This window comes from Ambystoma mexicanum, chromosome 10 (assembly GCF_040938575.1).
Source record: "Ambystoma mexicanum isolate Mex_15411 chromosome 10, UKY_AmexF1_1, whole genome shotgun sequence".
In the NCBI taxonomy this organism is placed as follows: Eukaryota; Metazoa; Chordata; class Amphibia; order Caudata; family Ambystomatidae; genus Ambystoma; species Ambystoma mexicanum.
In genome coordinates, this window is record NC_090932.1 from 767,699,676 (window position 1) to 767,727,491 (window position 27,816).

At 45.7% G+C, this 27,816-nt stretch overlaps 1 protein-coding gene across 4 annotated transcripts in view; it reads right to left on the reverse strand.

Annotated features, from left to right (window-relative positions):
- The window catches only part of MME (membrane metalloendopeptidase), a 589,667-nt gene that overhangs the window by 230,848 nt on the left and 331,003 nt on the right, over positions 1-27,816 (reverse strand). For all 4 annotated transcript variants that reach the window (XM_069618415.1, XM_069618414.1, XM_069618413.1 and 1 more), the window contains exon 10: positions 19,097-19,198. In XM_069618415.1, the coding sequence (XP_069474516.1) occupies positions 19,097-19,198 (102 nt within the window). The remainder of the gene's footprint in view (positions 1-19,096; positions 19,199-27,816) is intronic.

The following is a 27,816-nucleotide window of genomic DNA, read 5'->3' on the forward strand; positions in this document are numbered from 1 at the left end:
ACAGTGAAAAACACTCCTGCGTATTCTGACAATTCTTCTAACACTGCTACAACCAAGAATATAGCACTCATTGTGGGAGACTCTAAACCAGAATACGCTGTTGCCAGAGTGATATGCTGAAGATCAGTTTGACAAGCTCCCCAGACTGCTGGGAACCCTCATTTGACAGGACAAGGCAGTCAGTATCCTGAGGTTAGAGCACCTGGTCCTGGGTACAAAAGACCTATACTGACCATCGGTTGTCCTAATGCTTCCCCAGTATCTACTAACCACAATAACCTTAAGGTCAGTCTTCGCATTGCTACAACCGAATTTTCTGCCACACCAGATTCTGAAGCTTTAGATCAGGCTAATGATACATACCTGCTACAAGAATAACTCCTGCGCCTTAAAAGAAGGACCAAAGATCTCTATGATGACTTTGTTTATTTACATAGTAAAAATTCTATGAAGGGACACAATATTCCAGACCTTCTGACACAATGTCCTACACCCGACATACTGTCTTTAGAGATCGACATGGTAAGGCCTGGAATTGCCACGCAGAAAAGGATACAGATTTATACCAAGCAGATGGAAGACCTAAATTTAGCATATGCATCCCTTCTAAAGTCTGACACAGCTCTTTCACTTTCCAACCACAGTAACTCAAGTTCTGGTACACCAGACCATGATTCTAATTCTGAACAATACCCGTTACCTGTCTGGAATCCAGCCTTTCCGTCAGTCAATACCCCAGACCCACCAGGCAATCTGAGCACACCAGACTTTGAAGATCAGCCTTCAGAACGCCTACCCAATCATGACCCCACATCTGTCATACTACCTGTTACTGTATCTGCTAGCCCAATCTCTGCTGATCCTCCTGCTAATACTGCTAATTCTGCTACTGTTGCAGCATCTCACATCACTCTTTTCGCAGCAGAAGCACCCCCTTCCTCTCTGCCTGCAAGGACAGAACCTGTCGCTAAGTCAGAGAACAACTTTTCTTTTGGGACTACAGCTCCGGTTGTTCTTGCTGGTGCCTCTGCAGCACTAAAACTACCAGACTCTACTCTATCAGTCTCAGATGAGTCACTGCCCGCTGGTTCTTCTATGGCACCCACACTCCCAGTTGCTACAGCATCGGAACTATCTACAGCCATTCATGATCTCTCTGCTGTGGTGGCTTCTGAACTTCCTACAAATCATGGAGAACCCGCCACTGTGACTCCTGAATTTTCTGCGGCTAATCTTGACTTTGCCATTGCTGCGTCTGATGCCTTGCAACACCTTCCTAGAGCAACCAACTCTGCTGTACCTCTGGCTCCACCTTTCAACACCTTAATGTTGCCTTTCAAAGCAAGCTTTGCCATTGAACCTGCAGCAGACATTCACAGTTCCTCTATTCATGAACACACTGTTGGGTTTTGTGCTCCAAAGACTTTTTCTTTTCTGATTTCTACCTCAACGGTTCAGCACATTGATACTGCATCCGCCCTTCAAGAATCCCACCTTACAACCTTAAACAGTTTTTAGTGCTTCATGATGTGCCTTTTTGTTATGACAGACCTTCTTGTGGGTCGGTCTTCAGGGGGCCTGGAGAGGGGCCTGGAGAAGGGCATACTGTCATGCCTGCGCCATGGGCGCATACATTGGCGATCAATATGGACAAGTTGTTATTCATTTATCTGCAGAAAACTCTTGGATCAACCGCTATTCACTTCTTGGACCTTATTTCCCATTTGCAAGACTTTGGTGCTTTTCTATTTTTTCCAACAAACTACACTTACCACAATGCACTTGGCTATAACTATCTATTCCTGGCTATTCCTATTTTTCATCATCGGAACTACAATCCCCAGAAGCCCTAGGGATCAGCTCTGCTTCCACCAGCTCAGGAACAGAAAGGGAGCAGGCCGATTGCATGCAGGTGTGCTGATCCAGGTGCGAGCAATTAGCCTGCCTCTGTGCTGGGCTGGGCGGTATAAAAGCTGCTGCCTGCAGGAGCTCAGTCTCTTGCATTAAGAGTCCTTCCAGCACCTTTTTGCTTCGAGCCACGTTTTTTCACATGCTGTTCCTGCTTTTTTCTGATCCTGTTTCCAGTGCCTCGCTGCCCAGCTCCTCTGGGCTCACTCCTTGTTGCCCAGCTCCTCTGGGCTTACTCCTTGCTGCCCTGCTCCTTAGGGCTCCCTGCCTTGCAGCTTGCCTCACCCCGCTGTCTACAGCCCTTGTCCTCTGGGTGTCCTTCCTTACAGCCTGCTACACCCTGCTGCCTACAGCCCTAGCCTTTTGGGCTCCCTGCCTCAGCCCTGCTCCTCAGTGCGTCCTGCCTTGCAGCCTGCTACACCCTGCTGCCTACAGCCCTAGACTTGTGGGCTTCCTGCCTGAGCCCTTCTCCTCTGGGCGTCCTGCCTTGCAGCCTGCTACACCCTGCTGCCTACAGCCCTAGCCTTTTGGGCTCCTTGCCTCAGCCCTGCTCCTCTGGGCGTCCTGCCTTGCAGCTTGCTACACTCCTCTGCCTTCAGCCCTTGTCTTTTGGGCTCCTTGCCTACAGCCCTCGTCCTTTGGGCTCCTTGCCTTGCAGCCTGCTTCATTCATCTGCCTACAGCCCCTTTCCTCTGGGCTCCATCCTGCCTTGCAGCTTGCTACACTCCTCTGCCTTCAGCCCTTTTCTTTTGGGCTTCTTGCCTACAGCCCTTGTCCTTTGGGCTCCTTGCCTTGCAGCCTGCTTCATTCCGCTGCCTACAACCCCTTTCCTCTGGGCTCCCTTCCTTACAGCCCTGCTCCTTTGGGCTTGCTCCTTGCTGTCCTGCTCCTCTGAGCTCTTTACCTTGCACCCTACAGTCCTCTGCAATCCTCAACAGTTTACCTGCATTTATTACTTTCAGTTATTGCAGCCCCCCTGTTTCCTAACTGCTGCTCCCTTGCTTTCTTCCTCGTTTTCTACCCTCAGTTATTTATCACTGTCCAATTCAGTTATACTGCTTTCCTTTCATTCCCTTCTTCTAGTTTGCTCATCGACTTCCTTTTTCCTGGATTTGTCTGTAATTGTCTTTTCTTGTATTATTGTAGACCCCTTTCTACAGAGTTTGTCTGTTGGTTTCCGCCAGGCAACCTCTGCCCTTTCCCTTGTCTCGTTTCTGTGTAACAGACACCCATAGCTGTTGTTCCCAGCCATGAGCAAACAGCGTGGGCCTCTGTTATAGCAACTTGTGCTGAAGACTGGAGTTTTTCCTAAGGTCCGTGGAACAGTCTTTCCCCCTTCTGCATACACCCCAAGAGGGAATCCGGTTTGTTTGTACCTTTATTCCCCTGCTACACTTGCCTACTCATTTGTTATCTTTTACTTTCTGCTGTGTGTGTATTTGTCTGTCCACCTTACTTCAGCACAACCACCCAAACCCTACTTGGGTGCCCTGTGCCACTCTAACAGAGTGCCATCCGTGACACTATTCTCCAGCTGATTGGTCTTGGAAGCTTGCCTCGGGGTTCATGCCCCTCGCCTTATTCGGCAATTTTATCGGCTCCACCCAGGCAAGCCTGGATGTCCACCTCTGAGAAGCAGGCATACTGTCACATCTTCCTATGCCCGGTGGTCTTGGTGGTGGCAGAACCACCTTCGTTACGTTAATGCCCGGGTTCTTATTCCCTATGGTTCGGGTGTTGGCTATCCTTCCAAGATGGCAGCAGTTTCCAGCCGTGGGACTACTCTGTCCTCTACTTTTTCTCCACTCCAGATTTCTCTGCCTCCCGACGGTCATGTGACTGTATATCAACACAACCCGCAAGCATCCATTTGTGTCGCTACTCTTTTCTAAGACGCATCATAGGTTCGAAGCCTAGGGAACTTTACACTCACACATTCTTTATGACTACTAATCCTCTCTGTTTTGTTAGGATCTCCAACTCAGATCGACCTTGCAGCAACGCATCACTTACCGATTTCACTCCAGGTTCAGACCGTGGGGACTTGTTACCCTGTTCTGTCTGCAGCTTGCAAAGCCACTGCTCCGTTACAGAACAAGACACATCTCGGAACGGTAGGGATTATTCTTCTGCTGAATTCTATTTTCAGCCAGTATCAAACCTCAACTAACATATTACACCTCTCATAGTTTCAGCACTTGTATTTGCGAGTTTCCGGAAATCAATGATCTCTCCGCTGGAACACTGCAAGTTTCTTTCTATCTCCCCCTTAACGTAGGTTTAAGGTAGGGGCGTGGGATACTTATCTGTGACTTTGGTTATTCCATTTCGTATTTCTTTCCGCTCCAGCTTCTGCTGCCATTGCTCTCCCTCCTTTGTGGCTTCTATCAGCTCATCCGCACACCATTAGCCACCTAGCAACTTTGTTTCAGGTATACCACCATAGATCTTTACCTTTTGCTCCTACCCTCTTTCCATACATATACTTACCATTTCTTCTTATCACATCAGTAGAGACTCCCAGCCTCCATTTAGAAGACAGCCAGGACTGCAACAGAAGACTCCAGTGCTGGTCCTTCTTCGCTCACTATTCCAGTACGGAACTCTACCCGACTTCTGAATCCAGATGCAGGGTTTTCTTCCCCACAAGGTTTCCCTGGGAATCTTGCTGTCCTCCGTTCCTGTTTCCTCAGGCGGAGGGCACTAAGGTTTCTAGGTAAGTCTTTACAATCGACAAGGGTCTGCCTGCTGATAAGGTTAGTGGATTCTGTGCTTTAAGTTCTGTTCACTGCCAAAAAGTGTTGTTGAGCCTTTATAGATCACACTGAGTCCTATAGCAGAATGGACGGTGTTATCATGAGAACTCAGCTGTGGGTAGGAGAGTCACCCAGTTGTCCTGTTGCTTATTGATAAAGCAATGTAGATATTGCTCTAGAGTCCCATTTAATCATTGTGTCTGGCCCTTTGACTGTGGGTGGTATCCAGAAGATAAAGCCCTCTCAATGCCTAGTTGGTGACACAAAGCCCCCCCAGAACCCAGAAGTATACTGGGTGCCACGATCCAAAGCAATGGTCTTAGGCAACCCATGTAATCGAAAAATATCCGTAACAAACACCATGGCCATCTTTGAAGCAGTAGGTAGACCAGAGAGCATGGAGAAATTAGCCATTTTAGAAAAGGAATCCACCATAACCATAATGCAGGTGCATCTCTGTGACCGTGGAAGGTCGACAATGATGTCTGTCAAAAGGTGGCTCCAGGGTCTAAAGGGAACCGGGCCGTGTTCCAAGAGTCTGACTGGTTTCTGAGTGCTGTATTTGCCTCGGGCGCAGATTGGGCAAGCATTGGTGTACTCCCTAACTTCAGTTATCAGACCAGGCCACCAGAAACTTCATCGGATAAGTTCCAGAGTGTTGGATTTTCCTCTATGCCCGGCTAGCTTGCTATCATGACACCAGGACAAAACACGCTGGCACGTCTCCTCTTCCGGGATGAATAGGCGACGGTTGACGAAGAGATGACCGTCCTTCTTCTAGACCTTATCTTTGTTGGAGGCCCGGAGAAAAGGCATGCTTTTAACTAATGCTTCTTTCAGCGCCTGTGGAAAGGGAGATGCTCGGTGAATGATCTTGTTTCTTTGGAACAGATAATCGGTTCTGTGATCCGAGGAGCGATCAGAAGCATAGCTTTGTGAGAGGGCATCAGGCAAGATGTTTTGGCTACCTGGTAAGTCTGTAACAGTGAAGTCATACCGAGCAAAGAAATGTGCCCACTGGGCTTGGTGAGAGTTACACACTCCATTTGTTGAAGGACCTTAAGGTTCGTGTGATCAGTGAAAATCACAAAAGGGTGTGTTCCTCCTTGCAACAAATAGTGCCATTCTTCTCAGGTGAGTTTCACGTCCAGTAGTTCTTTTTCTATAATGGATTAATTTACCTGACTGGGAGTCAGGGTCTTTGACAATTAGGCCACTGGATGTTCAACACCCTCATGGCCTTGGAGTAAGGCAACACCTATGGCTGTAGACAAGTTGTCTGCTTCCACGATAAATGGACATGACTGGTCGGGTTGGCATAAAATGGGAGGTGTGCAGAACAATGCCTTAAGATGTTGCAAGGCCACATCCGCCATCTGGTTCCACCAAAATAAGGTAACATTCTTCTTTAACAGCCCTATAATGGGAAGCACCACCCTGAAAAAATGTGGAATTAATTTCTGTAAAAAATTGGCTAGCCTGAGGAATCTCTGTATGTCCTTTACGGTAGGTAGTTGGAGCTGGCCAACCCAGCATGGCAGACACCTTGTTGGGATCCATCATTATGCCAGGACCGGACAATATAAACCCCAGATAAGGAATTGTGGCTACCTTGAACAGACATTTCTCTGGCTTCACTAGCAGATCATGGTTCTGTAGATGACATAATACTTCCTGGAGATGTACCTGATGTTCTTGTTGAGAAGGGGAAAAGGGAAGAAGAGCAAGATATCATCCAGATACACAATTACGGAGTGGAACATCACGTCAGAGACTAGTCGGTCCATAAATTGCTGGATAATTTCTGGCGCATTCACCAAGCCGAAAGGCATCACCCTATACTCGAAATGACCGAATGGGGTCCAAAAGGCGTTCTTCTATTCGTGCCCGGCTTGGATCCTGAGAAGATGGTATGCACGTCGTAGATCTAATTTAGAAAAAACCTCTGCTCCTTGTACTGCCTCAAAGATGTCCTTGATGAGATGCATCAGGTAACAGTTGCGGATGGTGACCCTGTTCAAACCTCGATAGTCAATGTAAGGCCTGAGTTCTTTAGAGTCTTGCTTGGGGTGAAGAATAGCGATGTCCCTGCGGGTGAACGGGATGGTTGGATGAGACTGTTATGAAGGTTGGAGTCAAGGTATTCACACAGTGCCCTTTTCTCAACCAGAGAAAGTGAATACATGCAGCCAAATGGGATCAGGGCTCCCGGTGTGAGTTCAATAGCACAGTCCTTGGGATGATGTCGTGGCAGATCTTGGGGTGACTTGTCCAGGAAAACGTAACCAAATTCGGTGAGGCCCGGTAGGCACACAATGTATCCATGAGTGAGTTAGACACTGCCTTCACTGGCTCATAGAATGCCTCCTGAAGGCACTGTTTATGACAGTAGGATGAGTTAAACTCCAGCAGGTTTTGCGTCCAATCAATGGAGGGGTAGTATTTTCGCAGCCAAGAGATTCCCATATGACAAGGAAGTGGGCAGCATGAATTATATCAAACTGTATTTTCTCAGTGTGTTGGAGAATAAACACTGGGGTCTCTTCAGTAGTGTGAGTAATAAGACCAGACCCGAGTGGCTTCCCGTCTACTCCTTTCACCTTCTGGTCTTCTTTCCTTTCTACTTGGCGGATGCCAACCTTCACGGCCCAAATGGTGTCGACAAATTTTCCTGCTGCTCCGCAGTCTATGAGTGCCAAGGAGTCGATCCTTTGCTGGTGCACCAATAGCTGAATAGCGACGACCATAAGTCGGGTGTCATTGGTGGAAACAGGTGAGGATACGGTCTGAGTGACAAAGGGACTGGATGTAGGACCTCAGTAAACTGTCTCTCCTAGGACCGAGGACGGCCGTTTCCTGAATGGTTAGGTTTTACCAAAAGACAATCCCGGAGTATGTGTGCATCCAAACCACAATACATGCAGAGACCCTTGGCTCTTCTGCGTCTTCCTTTCCCAGGAGTGAAGGGCGCTCGAGCAACCCTGATCTGCATAGGTTCCTCCTTTGAAGGTCTGGACGATGAGGAGGGATGTGGAACCTGGTCGGTTTGCAAGAGGAATCCTCAGTAATTCCTTCTCTCGGTCTTCCTCTCAGTCAGACGGTACTCGATCTGTAGACCTATGGACAACAGATGGGAGACAGTGGGCCTCATTACGACCCTGGCAGAAAGGGTTAGCGGGCTCCGCAAAATGAGGCGGACCCGTTAAACCCGTTCCGCCACATTACGAGGTCCCCTCGCAGGACCCGGTAAGGACGCCTGGTAAAACCAGGCGTCCTTACCGGGTCCCACGAGGGGAAGAGGGAGCAAACAACGGGCCACTCGTAATTGGCCCGTTGTTTGCTCCCTCTCCCATTCCCATTCAGCCGTATGGGGTCTGAAATGGGAATGGGGAAGGTCCGGGCCCGGGTATCTGGAGGGAGGAATTACCAGGCCTCCAAACTCAGAATGGCCCGGTAATTCCCCATTCTGGGAACCCGGACCCGGATGTGATTTTGGCGGCAATAGTGGCATGGCTACCGCCAAGGTCGTTATGAGGCCCAGTATTTGGACATGGAGTACGGGCTGGCTCGTCCTTGATTTCTTCCTTTAACCCTCTTCAGAATATGGCATACTGCGCTAGCTATGGCCAACCAGCATCAGTGGCCAATCATTTGACGTTTGTTATGTATCTAATGAGATCTGTTGGGCCTTGTTTAACACTCAGTAGCTCTTCACAAGCCACGTAGGTGGTTTCTGGTCTTTCATGATCTTACACGTAGCCTACAACCCTATCAGGGTCCGCTGGAAGGTTGAAGCCAGCCCCCAAGCCTAAGGACCACAGCACAAGGCCCCACCTGTCTGTGCCTGTCCGTGCTGCTGGGATGCGAGGCACGCTACTCTGCCCTAACACTGTCCCAGTCATGTACCTCATCATGCCAGCGACCACCCTTACTGAACTGCCAATCAATCAGTCCACTTCCCACCAGTGAAACTACTGATCCAGCGAACGACAAGATCAATACTCATTGCAGTCCTTGTCACGTAACCCGCTCTCATACAGAACACATGGACCCCTACCAAGCTCACCTCCTGTTACCTCCTGACATCTGACACTGTTGACGCCCTAAGGTGTACTATCATTACCTCAACGTCTAGCGCAACCTCTCATATACTCTCGCAAGGCACATTCTTATACAGCACATTCACCACTGCGCTGTGCTATCATCCCAATAGCACATATCTCATGCCCTACTATTTTATCACTCACAGGATTTGTTGATATGAATGTTCAGCGAAACCAAACTATGCGGCTCATCTTAGCATATACTGCACTGATTGATGCTAATCTATACCTTAGAGTTAACTATGTGCCTCACATTTTGCACATACTGCACGGTTTGATGCTAATCTATGCCTTTGACTAAACTATGTTCTTGTGCTTCATATTTTGCATATATTGCAGTGCTTGATGCTAATCTAAGCCTTAGACTAAACTATGTTTTTGCACCTCATATTTTGCATATACTGCACTGCTTGATGATAATCTATGCCTTAGACTAAACTATGTGCCTCATATTTGGCACATACTGCACTGTTTGATGCTAAGCTAATCTATGCCTTAGACTAAACTATGTGCCTCATCTTCTACATATACTGCACTGGTTGATGCTAATTGTATGCCTTAGACTAAAGGCACTGATGATAAATACTGTGCTAAACCCTGGTGCCAAATACCTTAGCATATCACTGATGTGCCCAGTCAACTACCAAGCAAATCTAACCATGCCTGTACATAACCGGAGCCCCTTGCAGAAGTGGTCTCTTTTTACTATCCTCGCCTTGTCCATACTGAGCCTCTTGATCTCACAAGCCCAAGCCTTGATTTCCTTCAAGATGGAGCATGACACTAGCATGATACCCAACCTAGCCTTGCCCTTCATCAAGAGCACTGTCTCATTATCCATGGCGGCTACTCTACCTCGCCATGACTCCATAGCGCCTACACAGTTTCCACCTCCACTGACTCCCCAATCATTTTAGCCCCTGACTTTAGCAAACAACACTTAAACTCTCTCACCCGCCCTATAGATCCAACATTATGCCTCCAGGCCAATGCCTAATCAACCTTGCACCATAACCACCAGGAATCTTAGATTAGGATCCAGATTTAAGTTAAAAGTTAAACTACCTTCAATCCCCTACCTCCAAACAGTTAATCAAGGCCAAAACCACAACTATTAAAATATGGAAGCCATATAAGACTCCCACAACTCTGACTTATGCCCCTCTACAAAGACCCTAGCCAGCCCGATTATGCCTAGCAACATCACCATACAGATTAAAGGAACACTTATCAATGCCAGATCATTGATAGCACACGCCCTAGATGTGGCTGACCTCATTACTGCCAATCAACTAGACCTTTTTAGCAGTAACAGAGAACTGGCTGCTTGCCACAGCAGGCCCCTCACTTGCCCTAGCCATCCCAGACAACTAAACGATTACTAGACTTGACAGAGATCAGCAAGACTGTCCTTGGTCTGAGAGCCCTCCCCCATCACACACTCCCATCTGCTTAACTCCTCTCTCTGAAACTCTCTCTCTCAGCCACATGCACCTTAAAAATGCATCTCGTCTACAGACCTCCTGGACCTATAGCCTCATTTGAAGATGACATACAACTCCTTGCAACTGACACCAAACCCAGCTCCCAAATCATGCTATTAGGCGACCTTAACCTTGGCTTCCTAGACCCAAATGATATCACTGCCAATACCTTAGCCAACTCTATCTCCGAACTAGAATTCTCCCACCGTTTCACCAAACCCACGCACAACAAAGGCAGAATCCTCGATTGAATTGCCAACCCCAATTGCGAAACCAACATCATCTCCAATTCACCCTGCGCTTGAACAGACCACCACCATAATGTTTTCCATACAATCCTGCACACAACAGCACATAGCCAAAGCTCTAGCTCATCCAGCACTAACAAGAAATAACAAAAACATTGCACTAAAAACATACTTCCTCTCCTACATCCAATACTAAACCACTAAAAAACTGGAACAGACCCATCCACCTTCCTGGACCTCTACAACCAGACGTTACACCAGGCCATTGATGCTATTGCTCCGTTGAAAGCATGGGAAGCCAAGCCTCAAGCGCACCTCAACAAATGGTTCCCCCTTAGCCTTACAATCATATGTGATAACAAAAGAAAGGCTGAATCCGATTGGAATAATCACTCCTCTACCTCTAATAGAGACATCTTCATAAAATTTACAAAGGGATTCAAACAAGGCATCCTACAATCAAAAAGTGAATTCTTCAATAACACATTTGGCACAAAAGAACTATTCAAAATCCTTAGAGAGCTGGACTCACCTATCCCTCCCACTGAGACCTGCACCAAAGACAAAACATGGTGCTCTAAAATACAAGTAGCCTTACTAGACAAAATATCGCTGCTATAGACTAAAATAGAAAAGAAAAAACTTAACATTAGTTCTGACACAAGCCTTCCCAAGTCCAAATATCCAGTAGGGAAAAATTGCAACCCTTTCAAATTCTCACTGCTATCTACCCCAGAAGTGGAAAATATAATCCTTGTCTAAAACCATCTCGTTGTCAGGGCGACTTATATCCTGCAACGATCATTAAAGAGGCACCGAAAAAAACTGGTACCTGCCATCACGTCCTTTATAAATTCCTCCTTTGAGACAAGCACAGTCCCTACTAACCTAAAAGATGCCTGGGTCCTCACACTCTTCAACAAGCCTAACCTAGACCCTGACATCCCCACCAATTACAGGCCTATCACCACAGTTCCATTCCTGTTGAAAATTCAGGACTGGGCAGCCTATCTGCAAATACAGGCTGACCTCGAAACAAATAACCTCCTAGGGATGCGACAATCTGGGTTCAGAACCAGACATGGGATGGAAACTGCACTAATAGACCGTAAAACGCAGATCAATGAGCAAAAGGACAAAGTGAACATAACCCTCATCCTGCTGCTAGATTTATAAGCTACATTCGACCTCGTCAGCCATGAAGTCCTATGCAACCACCTCACCTCCGCAGCCCACTTCTCTGAGAAATCCACAGCCTGGATTCAATAATTTCTAGACAAAAGAACAATGAGAGTTTTCTCTCCTATAGCTTCGGCCGACCCAGCACCAGTGACGTGCAGAGTACCACAAGGATCCTGTGTGTCGCCAACACTCTATATTTACCAAGTCATTGTTCGATGATTTGGATCACCTCGGTGTCACCTACACTAACTATGCAGATGACACCCAGGTCCTCATCCCTATCTCGGGCAACCACCATAATGACTCTAAACTACTGAAGAAAATCTATCTCATCATTCAGGCATGGATGGCAACACATGGGCTCTGCCTCAATTATGACAAGACAAAACTGTTACTGACTGGCTCCCAAGCCAATCTTAACAAACTAGACATAACCTTTAACTCATTCACCATAGATGGCATAAATATCCCAGTCTCCAAAAATGTTGAGACGCTTGGCATCTATCTTAATGCTACACTAACCCTAAAGAACAAGTGAACGTCACAGCCTCAGTCACAGCATACACTTGTAAGCTTGTAAACTCATGTAGACATTTCCTCTCACCAGCGAGCTGCTCTACACGAGCTAGAGCGCTTATATTATCCAAATTATATATCCAATTATATCCAAATTGGATTACAGTAACCACTCTACCTAGCCATTAGCAAACGCAACTTGAATAAACTTGAGGTCCTTCCAAATAATGCCCTCAGAGCGGCTATCAACATACCCAGATTTTATCATATTTCTGGAATGAGACATAACTCCAGCTGGCTGTCAATCACAAACAGAATTCTCACTCAAAACTTTGACCCTCACTCAAAAGCGCTTATCTAACTCAGCACCTAATTACCTAATTATCCCCAAAAGGCAATCCAACTGACCTACTAGGTCAGCGCAACTGAACCATCTCTCAGTCCCGAGATACAACTGATAAAAATCTGGAGGCAGTAGTTTTGCTGTCCTTGCTTCCAAACTGTGGAAACCCTTACCCACAAATGTAAGAACAGCCCCAATGCACATCATTTGTTATGGGTGGTTGGGTGGAGTGAATGGCCTGAATGCCTGTGAGGCTGATTGGCTTCCTGCCTGCATTAATGCCCTAATGTGTGATTGGCTGATTAGGCCTGGCTCAGGCAGAGTGAATGAAGGACAGGTGTGTATATCTGTGGATCTCTCACTTACCAATTTGTTCAGTAGCTGAAGTCAAAGCTTAGCAAGAAGAAGTTGCTCCTTGAAGCCCAGCTGGAAGAGAAGTCTGCTGCTGCATTTTTTCAACAAACCGAAAGCTGCCGTGTTTCCCAAGGACTGATCCAGAGAGGACCTGCGAAGGAGGCCTCTCCTTAGCTACGAGGGAGCATCGTGCAAAACTGCTAATCTTCATCAAAGTATCCTGGAAGCCTTTCCAGTGTGCCTGCCGCCCAGAGAAGGAGTCTTTGAAGTCCAAAAGAGGAGTGCCAGGCCTCTCGAGCCAGCAAAGAGCTTTGGTGTCACCCCGGGTCTGCAGGTGCGTTTTGTGACTCCTGGAAGCCTTTACTGTCTACCTGCCAGATGAGAGGGTATCCTGGAATAGTGCTGCTGGACACCCAGAGCTGCGAAAGTTCCAAACCACCTAAGAACATTTGAAAGGACATCCTTGAAGTCACCACAGACCACTTTTTTCCATCCGAGGCCAAAGTTGGTGGGTGCCGTAGAAGGTCTGCCGGTGGGTATCCTACCACCAGAAGCTATCAAAGACATCCCGAGCATCCATACGTGGAGAGGGTCCAAGGTCCACTCCAGTGGTCGAGTCCAGGTTGCCAGAAGCCACCCAGAGGTCCGTACTGTGGCTGCAGCACCAAAGAACCGAAAATCGGAAAACCATGATATTCTGAAACCTGACACCAAAATTGAACTATGTACCTGTCGCCGCCAGAAGTAATCGAAGGGCCCCAGGGGTCTTATCGTCATACATCAAGCATTTAAGGAAACCACAGCAAGTTTCTTCTTCCCAGGCCTTCTACAGTCAGGGAAATCGTCGACCAAAGAAAGCACTGCAAGAGCCAAACTGCTGCTATTCCGAAAGACTTTCATTCATTTTATCCTTGGAATCAGCATCCCAGTGGCTCCTTCTTCCAAAGGTAGTCAATCCTCAGAGGGAATTGTCGAGTAAAGTCGAGAAACTGTGCCACTTCGCCTGGCAAGGCACCAAAGGTACTGTGACAAGGAAGATCATCTTCTGGCCTCAGTAGTCATCCAGGGGTCCCAATTTGTCTTGGATCTTGTTCACATGTGGCCTATGAGGTACTTTGGGGTGGTTGAACCTTTTAAAAGACAGCACAATGATATTGAACAATATTGTACTGGGCTGTGAAAGACAACATAAGTTGCTCCCTAACTTTTCTATTACAGGTTGCCCAGGTGAGGGGATCCTCACTCAGAATTACTTGTCTAGTCTAAAGAATGCATTCATCCACTGTTCATAACTAACCTGCCTTTCTTTCCTATTCTGTGCTGGTTACACCTTATTTAAGTATTCACCTGCCATTTAAAACTGTCTGCAGTTAGTGTATGTTCTTACTGAATTTAAGTAGTGTGTGGTACCACATAGAGTACACAGGGTTCTTATTTACATTTACATTCTGTTGGTAACAGTAGCAAACCTTATTTTATATAATGAAGCTGTGTTAACTGTACTTAAGAACCTGCCTGCATTACCTCCTGAAAGATTAAGCCTGGCTGCTCGCCACGTTTACCAAATTGAGAGCCTTGCTGGGGTTGTTCTGTGCCTTTACCCTACACTATAGGGGGCAGAAGTACAAATACCTCCCTCCCCCTAGTTTTTAGAGCCATCTTATAAAAGAAGGAATGAGATGTCATTTTGGTAAAGAAAGAGGTAGACATCTCTTTGAAAAGCAAGGAAGAGGGAGATATCTTTCTGGAGTGTTGGGTTTATTAGAAGGAGGAGAGTCAAGGTGAAGGAGGAGATTGCGGATGTGAGAATGTAGAAGATATGACATATGAAAAGAGTTGCAGGGAGAGACAATGATACCATCAGGAGAGAAAGAGAAACAAATACTTACAGTGTAGCGAGAGAGATAACAAAGTCAGACCATTGTGGAAAATAAGGAGGGGGAGCCCAGCCCCTTAGGTAGAGAGAAAAGGGAGGTTCTGGAGTATGAGGTCGGTCAAAGGGAGGTTGTGGAGGAGGGTGTAGTTATGTTATGGCACCACTATGCTGGGGTGAACATCTTAGGATTAGTCAGGACAGAGAAGGGCCCAAGAGAGAACATCAAGGGGCGAAGTGGGTGGAAGGGAAGAGTAGGTTTATGTTTCTCCACTGAACCCCACAAGACATGCCTAAGTAGCCCACAAGTCATGAACCTCTATGTGGCTTGGACGGAAGCTCCTAGTGCTCTACCAGGGGGGAACTCTGAAGCGAAGAGCTGAAAAGCAGAAGTCAGGAGGACTCAGTATGCACTCCACCTATCTGCCTCAGAAATGTAGGTCCACAACTTGGAAAGCTTGTAACCTAGAGAGAGGTTCAGAGGACAAGACAGTGCCTCTCTCATTATTCCTTGCAAGGGGAGAGATGCCCTTCTTGAAGACGGAGGACTTAGTTTACGCTTTTGAATTTTTCTTTTTCATCAAAGCTTGGAGAGACTTAAGACACTTTTTTTTGCTCACGATACCCGATTTGGATTGTGCTGCATTTTGTAACACTGAACACCTTATCTGCAAACCCTGTGGAGAAAGAGGTGAAGTCTCTGTTCCTTTGACCTTGTTTTTTTCGAGAACCCTATTGGTACCCCCCCTCACATTAAACCCAGAGACCAAACCCAGAGACTTGGGGTTAACATCATGATATCTACGTTTGAATTAATCTTATCGACATCCTGGCATTTAGGTTTGAGACCACCCATACATCTTATTTCTTGTGTATTTTCAATAGAAACCTATGAACTGACTCAATCCTGGGAACATGGTGGCAGCACTAGCTATTTTGTCACAGTAGTGAAAAGACTCCTTATGCATGCTGGTTGTATCACATTAATGGAATGGTCTCTCTTCAACCTTTCGGGAAAACAATGCTGTCCTTGATCATCTTCAGGCTGGTTTCAGATCTGCAATGGGCAAAGAAACAGTTATAATGGCCGTGATGGGTGATATTGGAGCATGGCAGTTGGGGCACTGCAGATGCCATTATCGTGTCAGATTTCTCACCATCCTTCGACACCGCCAACCACCCCATACTCCACGGCTGTTTACAGCACCTGGGCCTCACAGGTTTGGTCCTCAAGTCGCCGACATCTTTCCTCAATGTCAGATCTCAATCAGTGGTAGTTATCCGCTTTAAATGAAAAGCCTTGCGTCTTACCTGATGAACCCCATAGGGCTATGCACTTCCATCCTTCCAATATAACGTATGTACGTAACCCTAGGATAAATGACTGCATTCATTCAGAATAGCCTTTTAAACAAATGCTGATGACACCCAAATTCTTCTGTGTGTGTCTAGATGGAGATTAGCTGTACATCAAAGAGTAATGTGTGTCTTGTTATTGTCCGTTAATGAAGAGAAATCCTTTGCCCTCGTTACCCTTACAACACCTGTTCTCTACACTTTTGGGCATCCATACTAGTCCAGTGTCCAGGCCCAGCAACCTAAGTCTATAACCTGGGCATTAATATGTATCAACATTAATGCCCAAATCAGCAAAGGTTTTCATTGTGGCTTTGGTTTGATGCTGTCCCTGAGATAACTTTTGCTATATTCTTCCTTTCCCCACCAACCTACACTGCTCAATACTTTTGATCAGTTGTTGTCTTGAATATAGCAATTCAGTTTACATTTTACTAACAAAATATGCCCTGGAAAGACTACAAAGGGTACATAACCTGGCCATTAGCATCCTACTACAAATCCCTGTATCTGTCAATATATCACAGTTCTTCAGCAGTCGAACTCACTTCCTGTTGAACAGCTGATCGCTTTTAAATCGTTTTGCTTGGTCTATAAAACTTTTTTTCTCAAATGGAAGACTTGCCCTTTGTCACCATTTCATTTACTATGCGGCTACAAAAAATATTATATACTGCTTTCTCTAAATGTATCAATAATACAATGTTCAGCATTTGCTCCTCCTGGATGGTGAGTAGATTCAGCCTGCACCTCCTTTTTCCCCTTTTGCCACAGAGATAGTGGGTGTAGCCTCCTACACATACCTTCCTCTCTTATTGAGACTTTCAAGTGCTGCAGACATGTTGAAATTCAAAACGGTCACTTAATCTGTAGACACAATACGGAGACACCACATGTGTTGCACAGTGAGTTACGTCGACTGAAGGTGCCTGCTTGCCTCCAAAGAATTTGGAGATGTTGTATAAGTAACTAGCAACAAGTATTTTGCCTGCCCCCAAAAAATGGCACTCTGAGCTACAGCCAATGCACATGATCTCCCCTGCCTTCAAATAAATACAAGCCGTTTTCTATGCAACTAATGTCACCCTAAAAAGATTGCAAACTCTGTTACAACCACTAAAGTCATTCCCTGCCACCTAAGCATTCTAAGATGTTTTATTTGCAATGCATTTTATCTGGCGTCAAAAATATTACACACTCAGTTACATACACTGAATGCAGTCACCTGACTACACTGACATAATTCAGGGAAGGGCTTCTCCTCACTGTGTCCTGAAATGCCACATGCTTTTGTGTCAATGCAGGGTGGTGACTGTGATGATGGAGTACATTGTCACGAAAAGATTGTCTACCCTTTTTCAATTCCCTGCCTCCCCCTCTAATAAAAACTACTTCAATGTTCCACCTCTCACTCAACTAAATCTTTGTTTGAAATTCTCTAGCTCTTCTTCCTGAAATCAATCCTATTATTAGTTGTTACCCATTCACATATATCCTATATTCATTGTTAACAGCTCCCTCAAATTAAGCTTTTACTTCCACTGCTCTAGTGACCTCCTGTCTCTGCCTCTGCTTAACAAGACTGATCCTAAATTCTAAAGATGAGTGCCCTTGTTACCCTATTTGAGCCAGAACAACCCAACACATTTCTCCTCATGAACTTGTATTCTTTAATAAAACTGACTTCTACTGAAACACCCAATATCCAATGTCATCCAAGACATACTGGTGAGATCTGCTGATAGAAATCTCCCTCCAGCTGAGCACACTGCCCAGTTCTGCCTTGCAAAACAGTCTGCAACTGCATGGCGTATCAGGGGTGCTGAAGTGTCCCTTGTGCAATAGCCGACCTTCGATGAGAGGGCCTGTTGGGCACCTCCACAAGGAGTGCATCATGCTTGATACTTGTGTCCTTTCAAGCCTGAGGTCCACTGCAGCTGCAGGCACAAACAACTCTTTGGGCCACGGAGGATGCTACTTTTCATCCCTGCTGAACAGGATTGCAAATTCTTTGTGTTAGTCATATTTGCCCAGCTTGGGGTGACCTTTCTTTAATGCAATCCTGCCTGAGAATGACTAAATACCAAATATTTTGTCAATAATGCAAGCACCTCGAAAAGAGCAGGTTGCATGCATTTGATGATACTCCCCTTGTTTCGTTGCTAGTTTCTGTTCACTAGAACGCGCAAAAGAGAACACAATGATTCTATCTCTAGTCCTGCATGAATGGCATCAAGAAGTGTAGCTCAGCATTCTTACACATTCCACTGATTCATTAGGACCTGTGCCTTTAAAACGTTTACTGGCGTCATCACATTGCGTCCACCTATTTTGATTGTTCCCACATTAAAGCTCACTGAAGCTAGTCACAGAATGAAGTAGCGCGTGGCATGCACACAAAGGAGAACATTCCTTCCCTTCTCTTTGTTTGCCTGGGAGAATATTGTTACTGAACAGAGCTTCAAATTATTCTTTCTGGCAAACACTGGGAGTATGTTTGAAAGGGCGGGACATGGTTGCCTCTGAAAAGGGTACAGATAAGCTCCACTTTAAAGCTGGGGGTAAACTTACAGGTTTTAGCAATGTACACTTCAGGTTATTCAACATTACGTGGCATGCTCGAATGGTAACAGGTTTGTAACGCTGCCTGACCCAGAAGTTGTTGCTGGGCCAAGAACTCTCTTGTACTGTCCCAACCGCCATACAAATATTGCCGCTGGTTATTGTGGTTTAAAACGAGTACGTGTAACTTCTGACAATGACACGAAAAAGCGAATAATTGTACTATCTGAAACAGGAGCAGTACAAGCTGCTTTGCATACGCTATGCAGGTCGAGTCTACGTAGAAAGATTGCAAAGTGTTCCAGCTCGGATTATCCAACTGCGTCTGAATTTTGAATCATAATGCTTTTAAGAGCTTTAGCTTCACAAGTTACGCAAACATAAGTCATAAAACAAGAACACATAACATACCTGCCCATTAAAACTTAGGGAGAAATTGCTCTGGACGCTTTCAAGTGTCATTTTGTTATAGATTAGCATTGGGTCATTTCTGTCTTCAGCTTTAGTTGTAGCCTAGAATCAGCAAAGGAAATGAATCAAATACATGTGATAGTGACATGATTTTAGAAAATACATTGTAGCAGATAGCGGCTTCTCTCCCAAATAAGAACCCAGTAGTACCAAGAAGTCTTAGATAATTAATGACAAGGCATACATATTTTAGAGTGCGCCTGGGACACTCCTAGCAATGTGTGGGCGTGTAAGCGGAACCACTCTATCAGCGCACCAAGGGTTCTGCAACACGATGTTATAGACCTGGCGTAATAAGGTTTGGAGTGCAGACCAGTGCATGGGAAAAATAACAATGGGATGCATCTGTGCTCAAGCACAACACCCATTATTCTTGTGATTCCTGTTGTTGTATTGGCTGCTATCATTGCCACGCATCTTAGCTCAAATAGCGATGATCTTGTGGGTGGCCCATGGCACTGATGATGAAAGTGGGGTTGGGCCCTCTCTTGAGGGGCGGACCATGTCTTTTACATCAACGGCAGCATGTCTCCCCATGGGTATTGCTGTTTGAGGTAAGCAGGAATTCACCTCTTCAATGAAGATTTGTGTTCCAAAAGTGGCTTACTCGCACTGGTGCATGAAAGCTATGGAACTATATGAGTCCCTCATGTGTGCTTTTCCATATGCAGGCCAGAATGAAAGTATGGTATGCTCTACTTTTCATGTTACCCTGAACCCCCACCATTAGCTGCAGACCCCACAGACGGTTTGCATAATTTCAGCACATCTGCAAAGGGTTCCATGTAATAATATCGCCTCAAAAATATCGCCATGCAAAAGAATTCTGCTTTTTGTGAGACATTATTAGATAGAGCATGCGGGGGACACACCTGCAACCCCCGCTCCCTCTGTCCCTATATATATATGGTCACCTATATAATGTCACCACAACCTTTTCCCGGCGACATTATATACGGCGACCATATATATAAGGATATTATTACCTGATACCCTGCAATGAAAGTAGAGAACTCCCTAATATGCAATAACATTTACACTTCCATCAAAATTGATGTTAATCGCGAAAGTGATTTAATGAACGGCAGTGCTAATTTTGTTCCACTAATGCATCTTTAAAATGGGAACCTAATAAACGATGTCTGAATTGAGCAGATGTTAGGTGTACATATCAGTGTCTTCATGAAACTTACAAAGAAAGTGAACCAAGTTAAGAAACAAACTGTACACATAACTAAAATATCAACTGTTTGCTTAAAAGTCAGTGGAAATGCTAATACACTACCCGCAGCTTTTACAGATATAAAATACCATAAAACACCATGATAATACGGCGATATGTAGAGGATGCTAAAAATGTAATGTGACCTAACTTAAAATATTTGGACAAATAATACAAATCTTTGCAATGCTGGATGCATTTGTTTATCACTCAAATTCAATCACTTTGATTGAATCCCTCGATGATCATTTTCACAGTAGAGTCAATTCAATATTGGGGGGATGGAAACCTCTATGTAGCATTTGAGTTAGGAGATGTTGAGAAGCTCTCCTTGACATTGACTGTATTTACTCATTACCAGATATGCTGGACGTCTACTCCCATTTGCCCTATACTGGATAAAAGGATCAAGGGAGTCTACTTCTAAACATCTTGAGTGCCACAAAATGAGAAACCTCTATGTCGACTATAAATATTTTTTAAACATAATTTGAGTCTCTAATCTCCAAATTATATTTGTATAATCTATTGTATTGACGTATCGGGCAGATCGCAGCTGTTGATTTTGAAACTGGCAATTCAACTGGGCTGAAAGGTATCAAGAACTCAATGATGTTTCAGATGGTCATGTAAGTAAAGGAACAGCACATTCTCCAGAAGCCTTGCACTGAAGGGCAGAGTACTGAGGAGGTGCAAATCATCACTAAGGAATCAACAAGCATCACAGTTTCAAGTCAAAGTTTCCCTGGAACTCTCAGCTTTAAAGAAAGACGTTGCCTACGTCCCTATTTGAAGCAGTACATATACATTCTCCTGTGGTATACACATTGTTCTGCAATGCATCCAGTGTTCATATAGCGTCTACGCATTTCTTAGAGACACAATCATATATTTGCTGTTGCAGCAGAATAGGCTCTGAAGTAAACTTCACATGCAGCTCTGTTTAAATCCTGCAGAATATGTTTATAAAAATGTGCTTTAAAATGCGCTTTTAGTAATTTCTTTTGAAATATTGATTGGAGGGTGAGAACCTGTCATACACCCGACCAACTGGCGGTTCCTACTGCGTTGGCGACTGCTCCGCCATTGAATGTTCCATCACAGTGTTTTGTAATGGTGAGCTACGCTCTAGTTGTTTCCCAACATGGCCACCACTGGGAAGTACATAGAGCTTGCACTACCAGCGGTCGGCGCGTTGCAACCATCCGGATAGCTTGTCCTCGTTTGGTGAATACGCTTAGTGTTTTCTTTTTTCGCTTCACACCGAAGCACTTTCTTTCTCTCTCTTTCTCGACTCCCCTTCGCTGAGCTCTTTCCATCCCTTAGTGCTTAAAGCCATTCCGTCTCTCCCTCTCTCTCTTTTTCTTTCCTCCCGACAGAGCCCCTCTTCGGCTTCGGCTGCTTTCCTCTTTTCTCCTCTGCTCACCGCCACTTGGTCTGACTTGTTGCCCCCCCCCCCCACACCTCCTCTTCTGTGCCTCTTGGCTCTTTCCATTCTCCTTCTTTGGTGGATTCTGGTCTACCCCATTATCTACTTTACTCTCACCTCAGGCAGTCCTTGGGTCCCACTCCTTTCCTCTGCAGCCGGCTTGTTACGCTGCTCCTTTCACTACGCCCCGAAGCTGCACAAGTTTTCAACATACCTGCTCTTGCCAGAAGGGTTTTTTTTCTGCCTTCAGGCTTTTTCCCCGTACTTACAGCCTGTCCCCTGGATAGGAGCTGCAGAGTTGCAATTTACAGGCATCACTGTGGCTTCTACCCGAGGTGGGCACATTCTTCAAAAGAAAGAAAAGGATTACCTGGCACATCAACACTGAACTCAAGACGACTCAGAGACAAACAACTCAGGTGGGGAGAGTGGTGCAGGGAGTGGGTTGGAGAAGAAGCATTGTGATAAGAGTTTTTAGGAAACAAAGGACAGATTGCAACACCTTAAAGAAAAAATGGCCACACCTGAACAGGTTCAAGAACTCTGGACTCAAGGACTGTCACAAGAGTTACAGACGGTAAAGACCAAAAATGCAGTTCTAAGGCAGTTAATTACAAACCGTGAACAGAAACCCACAGAATTACCTCTGATGGCTCTATCCTCTGGCAAATTTGATGGGACCCCTAAGAGGGTCAAGGAATTCCTTGAAGACTGCACTGTATACTTCACGTTTAGACCGCAAGCATTTTCTACTGATTGGTCCCGTGTAGGTTTTCTTATCTCCAACATGGCGGGTAATGCCCTTGCGTAGGCGACACCACTGGTTACCAGTGCTAACCCTATACTACAAGATTTTGAGGGTTTCCAGGCCCTACTGAAACAAACTTTTGAAAGACCTGAATTGACGTTGACGGCATGTGAAGACCTACTGGATGTTCGCCAGGGGATGTCAGATCTTCTCTCCTATATTACTACTTTCAAGCCACTGGCAACAGGAGCAGGCTGGCCATAAAAAGCTCAGTATGCCATTTTTCGAAGGGGTCTAAAAGAAGAATTAAAAGATGAATTTGCTCTCTCGCCTCGACCTCCGACATTCTCAGACTTGTTGTCTTCTGTTTTGCAGATCGAATATCGCCTTCAGGAGAGATGAATAGAGCGTAGACGCCATCGAGGAAAGCTCTTCTTGAGTGACGGTCCATCCTCTTCCTTACCCTCTCCTCCACTGCCCAGAGAAGAGCCAATGCAGATCGGAACATCCCAAGCACCACTCTCTGACGAAGAAAGAAGGCACTGGAGAGAGAAAGGACTATGTGCTTATTGCAGCTCAGACAAACATCTCCTCAAGGACTGCTCTGAATTACTGAGTTAACGGTCGGGAAACAAACCCCCCCTGGGCCTAGGAGGGACAGGTTTCCGGGGGTTAGCCACAGTTCCTATGTGTCACTCTTTATCTCTTCTACAGGAACCCAAGAAGATTCTCGATTGATGGTTGTCACTGTACTCCTGGACATCAATCACTGACAAGTGGAATCACTGGCCCTCTTGGACTGGGGTGCCGCAGGCAATTTTGTGGATAGACTGTGGGCGGAAAAGGTGGGCCTCCGGAGGCTGGCCCGCAAGGAAGTACAGACTGTTGAGGGTGTAGACGCCTCTCCCCTCTCTTCATGACCCATAACTCATACCACTGAAGACCTACAGGTTACCATATTTCAACATACAGAGTTGCTCCGGTTTTACATCATACGGGTGGCACATTTCCCTGTCATATTAGGAATCACTTGGCTTAGAAGGCACAATCCTTGCATAGACTGGCAACCAATCAATTATGTTTTGAGTCTATCTACTGTAAGCAGCAGTGCCTTCCACAGACTAACTACAGCAAGGTACAGGCCAGTACTTCTCCAGTTAAGGATCATGTAGGGTTACATACCTTGTCCCGGTTCTGCTCTCAGTACCAAAAGGTGTTCATGGATATGAAGCCTGCTAAATTACCTCCTCATCGGCCAGAGGACTGTTCGATTGATCTAGAGCCCAATGCATTGGTTCCCTTTGGCCAGATTTTCTCTCTTTCACAAACAGAAAAAAAGGTTCTACGGACCTACCTGGATACCAACCTACACAACGGTCTCATCCAAGCATCCAAATCTCCGGCAGGAGCTTCTTTGTTTTGTATCTCAAAAAGGCACTTCACAGAGCTAAGAACCTGTATCGATTACAGAGGATTGAACAAAGTGAGCATCAGAGACCGATACTCGATGCCTTTAATTAATGACATCATTGAGGCTGAACAAGGGGCGAAAATATTTACCAAACTTGAACTCAGGAATGCTTACCATCTACTTCATATCTCCAATGGAGATGAATGTAAGACAGCTTTTCTTGCTTGCTCCTTTCGGGTTATACGAATACAGGGTCATGCCATTCGGTTTAGTAAACGCTCCTGCGGTGTTTCAACTGTTTATGGACCGAATGTTCTCAGACTTGATGTTTATATCTGTAATAATCTACCTGGATGACATATTGGTCTACTCCACCGACAAGAAGGAACACACCCAGCACGTGTTAGATGTGCTAGATCGCCTTCAAAACAACCATTTACTTGCCAAACCTGAAAAGTGCGTATTTGGGGTTTCCTCCATTCCCTACTTGGGGTTCATACTGTCCGAACATGGAATCACCATGGATCCACGCAAGGTATCAGCCATCATGGACTGGCCAACCCCTTCCTCTGTCAAGGAGGTACAACGATTTCTAGGTCTGGCTAATTTTTACAGACGATTCATCCCAAGTTTTCGGAGACCATTCTTCCCATCACAACACTACTCAAGAAAACTCTGGGCTGTTTTTGTAGTCCTCTGTGGCTGATAATAGCTTTCGCCAACTCAAACCCTTTTTTGTTCTGCTCTGATTTTACGACAACCAGACCAATTCAAGCCATTCCTAAAAGAGACTGACGCTTCAGCCGCAGCTATCGAAGCCACTCTACTCCAAGAAGAGGAAGGTGTGGAATTCCCTGTCGCTTACCTCTCTAGAACTCTTTCCGACAGTCAGTTGAACTATTCTGTCCTCGAAAAGGAACTGCTTGCTATGAAACAAGCTTGCGAAGAATGGCGTCATCTCCTCTTAGGGGCTCGTTACCCGTTCCTGCTTAGAACCGATCATAAGAATCTTCGGGTTCTGCAGACCATGGAATGCTCAAATTCCCGTCCGGCCCGCTGGGCACATTTCTTCGCCCAATACAATTTCCAGATTACATATCTCCCCAGTTCCCAGAATACTCTGGCATATGCACTTTCGTGCCAAGACTCTATCAACCATGCCATTTCTCACCCGACTGAATTGATGTTCTCTAGGATCAAGATACTGGCGCACGTCAATTTGTTCCTACAGGAGGTCAAGGAGGCTTTGGTGTCAGATCCATCCATGCTCGTCAAGCCCACCTTGATTCCTTACAAAGAGAAGGACGGACTTTGGTTTCACAAAGACTGATTGTACATACCGTCAGGACCTCTACACAGGAAGATCATAAACTGGTGTCATGATAGTAAGACCGCTGGACACAGAGGACAATCCAACACTTCGGAGCCTATCGGGAGATCTTTATATTGGCCTAATCTGAGACGAGACGTGAAGAACTACCTGCTATCCTGTCCTGTCTGCGCCATTGGCAAAACATCTCACTGGCAAACCACTAGGTCTTCTTACACAAGCAGAAATACCTACACGTCCATGGGCCACATATCCACGGATTTCATAGTGGAACTTCCCATCTACAATTCGTGTACCTGTATCATGGTCACCGTAGACACCCTTACAAAAATTGCACATTTCTCCCCCCTGCCAGGTTTGCCTACTGCTGCAGGCATGGCAGAAACCTTCACCAGATTTATATTTCGACTGCATGGTCTTCCAGACAAGATTACCTCAGACCGTGGTAGCCCGTACATCTCCAAATTCTGGAAGGCCCTCTGCAACCGTCAAGGCATGGAATGAGCCTTGTTATCTGGCTTTCATCCCCAAACCAATGGGCAAACAGAGAGACTCAACGCTACACTCAAGCAATACCTCAGGTGTTACAGTAACCAACACCAAGACAATTGGGTGCAGCTACTCCCTACGGCTGAGTTTACTTACAATAACTCTAAACACTCAGCAATAGGGATCTCCCCTTCTATTGTACTTATGACCTCCATTCACAAGCTATTCTTCCCATACTCCCACAACCCAGCAGCTCACCAGCGGTAGAAACCGCTTTGGCAAACATTGCGGAGGCTCACAAGACCGCAACGTACAGTCTGGAAGCCAGTCTTAAAACATACAAGGCACAAGCAGATTGTCACAGTCGAAAGTGCCCTGACTGGACTGAAGGCACTAAAGTGTGGCTATCGACCAAATTTCAACCTCGATGGGTTCCCCCCTCCAAATTGTCTCCCCGTTTCTTAGGACCTTTTCCCATCTTGGCTAAGATTAATCCTGTAACTTACAAGCTCAAATAGTCTTCCAACCTCAGCCGCATCCACCCTGTCTTTCACTCTTCTCTTCTTAAACCTTTTGTACCCGATGAAACACGCAGGCCTGTGTCTCATCATAAAGACATTCATGGCAGTGACAAAGGCGAATATAAAGTCTCTCAAATCTGCGACTCTCGTTATTACCGAGGTCGACTGGAGTATCTTATTTCCTGGTACCCAAGATTGGAGGATTCCTGGGAACCTGCTTCCTTTGTACATGCCCCCAGACTGCTTGCTCGGTTCCACCGAACCTACCCAAGCAAACCCGGGTTCCCCGGTTCTAATACACCCGACCAACTGGCGGTTACTACCGCGTTGGCGACTGCTCCGCCATTGAATCTTCCATCACGTTGTTTTGGAACGGTGAGCTACTCTGTAGTCGTTTCCCAACATGGCCGCCGCTGGGAAGTACATAGCCTTTGCACTCCCAGCGGTCGGCGTGTTGCACCGTCCGGATAGCTTTTTCTTGTTTGGTGAATACGCTTGTGTTTTCTTTTTTCGCTTCACACCGAAGCTCTTTCTTTCTTTCTTTCTATCTCTCTCTCTCGGCTCCCCTTCGTTGCGCTCTTTCCATCCCTTAGTGTTTGAAGCTGTTCCGTCTCTCCCTCTCTCTCTTGTTCTTTCCTCCCGCCGGAGCCCCTCTTTGGCTTCGGCTGCTTTCCTCTTTACTCCTCTGCTAACCGCCACTCGGTCTGATTTGCTGGGCCTCTAGGAGCCACAGAGTTGCAATTTACAGGCATCAATGTGGCTTCTACCCGAGGTAGGCACATTCTTCAAAAGAAAGACAAGGATTACCTGGCACATCGACACTTAACTCAAGATGACTCAGAGACAAACAACTCAGGTGAGGAGAGTAGTGCAGGGAGTGGGTTGGAGAAGAAGCATTGTGATAAGAGTTTGGAGGAAACAAAGGACAGAACCTCTCTCCCACCCAACTTCGAATTGCCTCACTGAGAAAGGCATGTACAACCAATACTATGGTACTGAAATTATGCCACAACTGTGAAAGACAATTTGGAAACATTTGGTTTAGATTTGATTTTTTTGATTCGACGAGCAAGCAATGTATGCTTTTTTAGGAGATTGTTTGTATGCAACTATAGTAAAGACTATCTTAATAGTTCTTGTAAAAGGCTAACTTCTTTCAAGTTGTAGAAGAGTACCGATTCCATTTACAAGGCTTAATTAGAATATTAAATGTATTATTTGTGGACCTTTAAGCTTGCTCCAAAGAATGCCAATGGAGGATGTACAAAACGTACTTGTATTTGGTTAGGATGCTGTACTGAAACACTTGTGTATAGGCGCGTTACAAATGCCTTATCATATCATATCATATCACTGCTATCAGTCAGGCCTTACTTTTAGATACTTTTTCTATTCCCATTTGCTCTTTGGTAGAGAAGGATTCCAAAAATGAAAACAAAGTAATCCATGAGCAAGGTATTTTACCATGAAAAGTATTGGGACTTGTACATTATTTTATCACATGAAACTC